Source organism: Chrysochloris asiatica, unplaced genomic scaffold, assembly GCF_000296735.1.
Source record: "Chrysochloris asiatica unplaced genomic scaffold, ChrAsi1.0 scaffold00020, whole genome shotgun sequence".
NCBI classification, from domain to species: Eukaryota; Metazoa; Chordata; class Mammalia; order Afrosoricida; family Chrysochloridae; genus Chrysochloris; species Chrysochloris asiatica.
In genome coordinates, this window is record NW_006408538.1 from 8,913,887 (window position 1) to 8,923,038 (window position 9,152).

Sequence of the window (9,152 nt, forward strand, 5' to 3'; positions counted from 1 at the left end):
ACCGTGTAAAAATAAGGCTACACTTTTGTTCCTTTGTGGACAAAAGTGAGTCAGCATCGGTTAGGTTCACATTAGGAATTTGCATCTGTCTCCAAATTCTATATCTCCAAATACAACTAATTAAATATTAAGCATCCCCTCCATGAAAATTGCATTATTGCTGCTGCTGTAGCGATAACTATGATGACGCCTAGCTAACAATTATTGAGAATTTATTATAAGCCAAGCACTGTGATAAGTGCTTCATGGAGTTAACTATGTCAATTCCTGCAATGCCTTCTATATTCCTACCCTCATATAGAAGGTACTGTTAAGGATCCCTGGTTTGGCACTATAGGACAAGTGCTAGACTACATACAAGTCACAAGGTTGGTGGTTCAAACCTACCAGCTGCTTCCTGGAAACTTTGTACAGGGTCGCTATTAATTGACATGATGGTAGTTAACAACAACAACAACAGTATTAGACTCAGCACTAGACTGCTAACAAAAGGTGGGCACTGTTGAAACCCTATGTTGGTGTTGTGAAGTGCTGTCAGTGAAAAAGTCAGTTCTAACTCATAGCAACCGTGTATTGGGTATCCTAGGAGCAGCTGGATCTTGTAGTCCTGTGCATGACCGTGCAGTGCCACACCAGGACTCCCAGGAATGAGTGTACTGAGGTAGAAACAAGGTAAGCCACACAGCAAGGAAGGGATCATTCTGTGAAATTCCAAGCAGTTTTGGCCACTTTGCTGTGTTTCAGACCCAGGTCCTACGTCTATTCTGAAATTAGAAGCTATCTGTGGCTAGAAAGCCAAAATTTTAGTGTTTCCCATGCAGTGGGTTTGAGTAAAATGAAGTATAACTTCTTAAAATAATTTAGAAATTGAAAATACTAACATCTTGGAAGCCATATGTGTGTGTGTTTTTGGGGGGAGGGGGGTTATGATAAGAAGAAGGTATTGTTGAAAGAGAGTAACAGACTGTTGCATCAGCTCTTTTTTTTTTTCTTTCTAGAATTTCAGAGTGTATTTATGACTCCTCAAGTTTCTCTTTTCTACTAAACAAACCTGTATATATTTCACTTTAACATTCCCACAACACCCATAAACATCAAATGCAGTGCGGAGTGATTCGCTACTTGACCTGAAATGGCCTCCCAGTGAGCTCTCAAGGTAGAAGAGATAATTGCCCTCAATGTTGTTCTGTATTGTGAGGTTTTTCTCCCTGTGCTCCAGAGACTGGTTCCGTATCCAGGAGTGTAGCCCCTGAAAGGCTTCCCAGTTTGACAAGGAGAAGCTCAGCAAAGGCTTCATACTCTATGTAGGAGACATACCCGATCAGTTTTTCCTTCTGTCTGAACACTGGCGTGACTACGGACCTCGTGGTCCTCCTCCAGGTCAGAAACATCTTCCAACTCCTCTGGGGTCTGTAAAACAGAAAACAAAGTGTTGTGTGTGGGAATGCAAAGTAGTGCATTTGTTTTAAGAAACTGGCAGGTCCTTCAAAAAGTATTCATAAAATTATTAGAAATTCCATTCCTAGTAACATACCCAAAAGATATGAAAATATAGTACACACAATATATACTTGAATATTCATCAGCATTATTCATAATAACCAAGTGTGGACACAACCCAAACATACATCCACTGATGACATGATCAACCAAAGGTAGTGGTGGAGGTGATTTGGTGTCTTGGAGTCATTTCTGACTTGTAAAGACCCTGTGTAGCGTTTCCGAGACTGTAAATCTTTATGGGAGTAGAAAGTCTCATCTATTTCCAGAGGATCAGCTAGTGGCTTCGAACTGCAGGGTTACAGCCCAACTCATAATCCACTACTCTCCCAGGGCTCCAATAGAAGGAGGTATTGCTGTATAATGAAATATTGTTCGACTGATGTGACGTTGCAGGGTAATGTGCTAGACTGCAATGTCAGTTTGAGACACATAGGTGCCATTTCAAACCACCATCCACTCCTTGGAAACCCTACACAGGGTGACTATGAGTCAGAACCAACTCAACGTCACTTAACAGCATAACAAGGAAAGAAATACTGACACATTACAGCATGAATGAACTTTTAAACTATTATGCTAACTGAAGAAAGCCACCAGACATACAAGACCATATATTTTATGATTTCATTGAAATGAAAGGTTCAGAATAGACTAATTCCATACATGTAAAGGAGTCCTGGTGTGGTGCTGTAGGTTAAGCACTGGACTGCTAACCATAAGGGTGGCAGTTCAAATTGATGACCTGCTTCTTGAAAACCCTGTACAGGATCACTATCAGTCAGAACTGACTCAACAGCACTTAACATTGGATGTAGAAAGTATATTATTTTTTCCAAGGACCAGGGAATGTATGCAAAGAGAATGACTACTTTCTGTAGTGATGAAAATATTCTGGAATTAGATAGTAGAGATGGTTATAAAATCTAAAAAATAGATAAAAAATACTGAACTGTCCATTTTAAACCAGTACATTTTATTATATGTGAATTATGACCCAATGTATTTTTTAAAGCTACATTTATTTGATGGGAAGCTTTTATGCTCAGCAGGTAATAATTTGGGTAAACATTGATTACCACAAGCCATAGAATGTAAAGATGATAAATTAATGGAGTAATCTAGATTATAGTCCTGGTGAGGTGCTGTAGGGAAGGCAATGGACTGCTAACCTCAAAGTGGTAGTTCAAGTTCGCAAAACTTTCATCAGAAGCCCTACACAGGGTCACTATTAGTCTGAAATGACATCAGCACACTTAGCAACACTACTAACAACAATCATCATAATCACATGCCATCAAAATGTCACCGATAGATTATCAAGCAATTAAGCTTTCTGGGAATTTAAATCTTTTAACTTGAACTTCAGTGCCCATTCTAAGAAGCTGGCTAACCACACCAAGTGACTTTAGGATGTTAAAACCTGGGAGGTGTGTGTGTGTGTGTGTGTGTGTGTGTGTGTGTGTGTGTGTGTGTTTCTAAACACATCTTCATTAGGTGACAGGGAGATTAACTATCCTAAAGATGATGTTATATAGTAGAATGAGCCTATATTTTGGAGCCATGCGGACCTGAATTTGAACTCTGGCTATTCAGTTAGCAATTAGGGGAGACTGGGAATTTGTGAACCTTTTTGACTCTGCTTTCATTAGAATAAAATTTGGATAATATTTCTGAAGGTTTTTGTCAGTCTCTGTTGTTGGCATGCAGCAAATGTTTGTTTCTTTCTATAACTCCTCTTCCTTCACTATCCTCTCCCACAACACACCTTTGTATTTTTTTATTAAAAAAAAAAAAAAAAAAAAGTGTGCATAGCAATTTGCATGCTTCCATTTTAATTGAAAATCTATCCTCAGACTGGGATCTTAGACAAGTCAGCAAATACTTCTCTACTTCTGATTCTGCAGTCATTGTTCAGGGTGAACATGATACTTAAAACTAGTTATATTCATCTGGTTTTCACTTTATAATAGTTGTGATAAATTGAATTTAAATCTGCATTCATTGCTTTCTCCCAAATGCCAAATCAGAGTTCCCTTTTCATCGGATTCTAATCACACAGAAGAGTAAAATCATCACAATGGGCCCTACCCAAGGTTGGCTCTAACATAGATTGTTAGGGATGATGGAATAACATGCATTTTATAAACTGGGCTGTCTCTAAACCAGACTGAGAGGAAGGTGTTATTTTCCTCTGGAAAGAGTATTGTATCTAAACCATTACTCAGTTACTTCTCATATCAGAAGTCATAAATATTAAGCCTTCTTCAGAGATTTTAACTTTTGTTTATTATTAAAGCCACCTTTGTGTAATCTAAAGATATATAAAATAAACTCAGTTTCAACACCTTTAAAATAGTAAAAACATTACCTTAAGTTTTATAGGGTTTGGGTGAGGATAAAGTATGATGGATTGAAGTAGTACTCAGTTAGTGGAAAATGCTAGAGTTTCAGCAATTTTTTATGATTTTTAGAAATGTCATTATTGTTATTACATCCCACTTTTTTATGCAAAAGAAAAGAATTTGACAGTATTCATGCTGAGGTTTTTATATGGAAGCTGAAAGTATAATAGAAGAGTTGCAGGTCCTTTAATGCAATGTAACAAAAAATTGGTGATTTTAATATATATGACAGAGCGTGAGAGACTTTATGGAAAAACACCCTTGTGTTTTAATTCCAGTTTTCCATGAACTTTTTGAAGTCCCTTTGTAAGGATGTGTGTGTAGGTACAGATATACATTCACTTACCCAGATGCATACTGAGTTGAAAATGACTCCATTTATACTGCTGTTTTTTCTAAGGAGCTCACTGCTTTTTACAGACATTATCTCATTAATTCCTTCAGCATCCCTAGTGAGTCAGGTAGGAGGTATTATTATAACTACAATTCACTGGCAGAGCATTTATAAATGCTTGATACTGAAATATATATATATATATATATATATATACACACACACACACACATATACATATGTATATAAACAATGATTTCATCACCAAACCAGGAAGGGGAGGGAGGAAAAGGAGAGAAGTCTTGGAAAATATTATCTGTGTACATCCCTCCTTTTTAAAGTTGAGTTCTAAAGCATATATCTTTACCCACCACCCTTTATTTCCTTTATAAAATTAAGTAACTCCCATAGTAGCATTAGCAGGGGTCAGACACTCAAAGAAGCTCATGGGAAAGATACTGTGGGTGTTCTCCTCCAACAGGAAGCTGGTCCAGCATTCAGGGTGACCATTCTAGTTTAGCTGATGACACAGGATGATTTTGGAAAGTCAAAGGAGAGTATTCTGAGTTCAAAATATAATTTAACATCAGGAATGTTGTTGTTGTTGTTGCTAAAAGCCACAGAATTAGTTTGGTACAGGGTTTCCGAGGAGTGACTGGTTAGCAGTCCAATGCTTATCTTACAGTGTGACACCAGGACTCAATATTTGGAATAGAGGATTCAATGACACAATTTTACATGATAGAAAACTAAGAAAAAGTCCCTGATGAATGCACATCTAGATGCACACAGATACACACACTCACTCCCATACACACATTCTTCTTTACCCAGCCCCTCCCACCAGAAGTCTACTTCCCAGCACTCTGAATGTCCAAGAATCCAGGGGTATCCAGTTACCCTTGTCTGTTTTCTACTCAAGTATGTCTCACCCACCTACTCATTTCAACTCAGATTCTTCTTATGAACTATTCCCTAGTCTGAATAGCTCTTCCTGCAGTTTTCGCAGTGTGTTTCTTCTCTTCCTGGGACCTCAGATGATCCATTCTCAGAGCAGAGTTCCCTTGTCAGTCCATTTAAAGTAACCTTCCTCCTACTTCAAACTGTATCATTTCTTTAGCTCCTTTAACATTTTCCTAACCTTAAATTATCTTTTAACTGCTGCTTCTCAGTTTTTAAACCTTTTTATTATGAATCTAGTGATTGTTTACAGGATCATCAGTTTTACATTCCAACAATTCATATACATCATTTCCTTTCATTGATTGCAATCCTCTCAATGTAACATTAATTATACTGCTTCCTCCCTGGGTTTCCTGTTTCTATAACGCCTCCGTTCCCAACCCTTTGGTAAGTGCTGCCATTTTGATCTTAAATGCTGCCCTAAATGACAAGACCATTCTATAACGTGCATACCTCACTAGTTTTGTCCCTTATATGTACCTATCTACTACTTGACTCAAAGAGTTCTAATAGTGTAGTGGTTACAAGTTGGGCTGCCAATCTCAAGATCAGTAGTTCGAAACTACCAGTGGTGCCAGGGGAGAAAGATGGGACATTCTGCTCCTGAAATGTTTACAGCCTTGGAAACCCTATGCATGGTTGCTATGAGTCAGAACCACCTCCAGGGCACCTAAACACCACTGCCTGAGTGAATATTGAACCACAAGGGTTAATTCATTTCCAGACATGAAGGGTGATCAATGGCCAGAGTCTTGAGTTTCCTACAGTCTCTTTAGGACAGGAAAATGTATAAAACAAAAATCAGTTTTTTAGTTATGTTCTACATTGTCTTCCTGTACGCAGGACCCTTTCAGAACAATTGATAATGGTAGCCAGGCACCATCTAGCTCTTCTGGTCTCAGGGAAGTTGAGAATGATGTTCCTATGATATGTTAGTCCATTAGACAGACTGTTGGCAAACATCTTAAATTTTTATCACTCTTTGTTCCTCCACAAAGTGAGAGACCAACAGCTGTACCCTAGATGACCACTCATGAGTTTTTAAGCTCCCAGTCACTACTCACCAAAGTAGGATGTAAAATATTGTCTTTGTGGACTATGTTACAGTAATTGACCATGGTGGCTGCTTAGAAAATGGTCATGATCCCCCAGGACCAGCCAATCATTCCCTCAAGGTGTTTGGTATTGTCTGAGAAGTGTCCAAGGGTGGTCTGAACTGCAAGGTCGGCAGTTCAAGTTTACCAGCTGTTCCTCGGAAACCCTACACAGAGTCACTATGAGTCTGAAGTAACTCCATGGCACTTAAGAACAACAACATGTTCCACCACATTCATGGATATGTTTGCTTTGCTGTTGCTAGGTTGCTAGGTGCCATCAGATCAGTCCAGACTCATAGCAATCCTATGTACAACAACATGAAACACTGCCAGTGCTGTACCATCCTCACCTTTGTTGTTTGATTTAGCCCGTTACTGCTGCCACTGTGCTAATCAACCCTCCACTTTACCAAGGATAATATACTTTTCCAGGGATTGGTCCTTCCTGATAAGCTATCTGAAGTATGAGACACAAAGTCTCACCATTCTGGCTTCTAAGGTGCATTCTGGCTGTTCTTTTTTTCAACACAGATTTGGTTATTCTTCTGTCAGTCAAAGGTACTTTCAATATTCTTTTTCAACACTATAAATCAAGTGCATTAACTCTTATATAGTCTTCCTTAATCACGGAGCAACTTTAACATGTATATGAGGCTGTCGAAAATACCATGGTTTAGATCAGTTGCACCTTAGACCTCAAACTGCTACCTTTCTTCTTGAACACTGTAAAGAAGTCTTGTGTAGTAGATTTGGCTAATAATATGTTGTTTGATTATTTGGCTGTTGCTTTCATGAGTGTTGACGGTGGATCCAAGCAAAATGAAGTCTTTGTCAACTTCAACTCTTTCTCCATTTACCATGATGTTATTTATCTATCTAGTTCCAAGGATTTTTGTTTTCTTTACAGTAAAGTATCATCTGGACATTGCAGGTTGTTTGTGAGTCTTCCTCCAATTCTGATGCACCATTCTTCTTCAGATAATGCAGCTTCTTGGGTTATTTGCTCAGCATACAGATTGAATAACTATGTTGAAAGAATACAACCAAGGTGCACATCTTTCCTGATTTTAAACAACCAAGTATCCCCTTGTTATGACTTCTAATAACCACCTCTTGGTCTATGTACATGTTCATCATGAGCACAACGCAGTGTTCTGGAATACTCATTCTTCACAATGTTATTCACAGCTTGTCATGATCCACATTATCAAAAGTGTTAGCATAGTCAATAAAGCATGAGTAAACATATTTTGGTATTCTGTTCTCGGCCAAGATTTCCCTGTTACTATAGTACTGCAGTAATTTTTGAATTATCTGCATCAAAATTTTACTTGCATTTGATATTAATGATATTGTCTGGTGATTTCTGTATTACACTGGGTCACCTCTCTTTGAAATGGACACAAACAAGATCATTTCCAATTGGGTGTCCAGGTAGCTGTCTACTAAACTTCTTAGCAGAGATGAGTGAGCGACTCCAGTGAAGCATAGGTTGGCGGTTTGAGCTCACCAGCTGCTCCTCAGAAACCCTATATAGGGTCACTATGGGTCAGACCTGGCATGATGGCACTTAACAACAACAGTAAGCAACAGGAGCTCTAGTATCACAATGGTTATGATTTGGGCAGCTAAGTTTGAGGTCAGGAGTTCGAAACTCCCAGTGCTTCTGTGGGAGTAAGATGAGGTTTTCTGTCCCTGTAAAGATTTACAGCCTGGGAAACCCTATACAGGGATACTGAGTTGGAACCGACTTCACAGCACAAAACCACCACCACCACAGCAGTAGGAAAAAAGAGCTTTTTTGTAAAGAGAGATTTATTCCCCAAGCTTAAAGACAATTCTAGGACTTGCAAAGTAGAAAGCATTCTGTGTATCCCAGAGTTATGGTGGTGATTGTGGTGTGCCACCCAATCTTTTAGATTCATAATGACCATGTGTAGGGCTTCTGAGGCTGTAAGTCTTTAAGGGAGCAAAAAGTCTTGTCTTTCTCCCACACATTGGTTGGCAATTCAAATTGCTGACCTTGCAGTTAGCAGTCCAATGTGTAACCTACTAAACTACCAGGTCTCCCTATTCCCTAGAAGCATGGTATGCACATAAAAATACTTCAGACTGAATGCCACTGACTACATCTAAGTGAATGTTTTAGTTTCACCAGGGTTTTGTAACACAAATGATTTAACAAAAAAAAAAAAGCAAAGTTGCAGAACTAAAGAATTACACTGTTTAAAATAATGGGCAACTCATTGGCAATCAGTGTGGACAGAACCATTAATTACTGGTGTTACTGATACCTCGATGCAGCCTAAGCCTTTATAGAAGAATTTCTCAGCCTTGTCACTGTTGAGCTTTTGGCCTGGAAAATACGTACTGTGAGGGACTATCTTGTATATTTGTGGGATGGTTAGCACCACCCCTGGCCTCTATTAACCTCATGCAAGAACAATCTCTCAAGTCCTAGAAATACCTTCACACATCGCCAAATTTTCATGCAAGTGGTTGGGAGGAGGCTGTTTGAAGGAATATGACCTTGAATATATCCCACCTGAATTTAGAGATCATCAGAAGAACAGATATGTTTCATAAGACACTAAAGACCGAAGACCACAAGACTTGTGGGATGTCATCATACAGGAAGAAAGTAGAAGGTCATTAAGAAGACAAGAAATGAGAAAAAGATCAAAATGGAAGAAGTGAGAAGGTACAATAGCTAAACAGAAAATGTCAAAGGTCAGCTCGAGAAGACACAGTTAAATATTACAACAAAATGTACGAACACCTGGAGTCAGAAAATCAAAAGGGAAGAACACACTCAGCATTTCTCAAGATGAGGGAACTGAAGAAAAAATTCAA

General features: G+C 38.7%; 1 protein-coding gene across 1 annotated transcript in view; it reads right to left on the reverse strand.

Annotated features, from left to right (window-relative positions):
• Positions 1–9,152, reverse strand: part of CTNNA3 (catenin (cadherin-associated protein), alpha 3) — a 2,468,838-nt gene that overhangs the window by 328,818 nt on the left and 2,130,868 nt on the right. Inside the window, exon 13 of the mRNA XM_006835815.1 lies at positions 1,318–1,410. Coding sequence (XP_006835878.1) covers positions 1,318–1,410 — 93 coding nt within the window. The remainder of the gene's footprint in view (positions 1–1,317; positions 1,411–9,152) is intronic.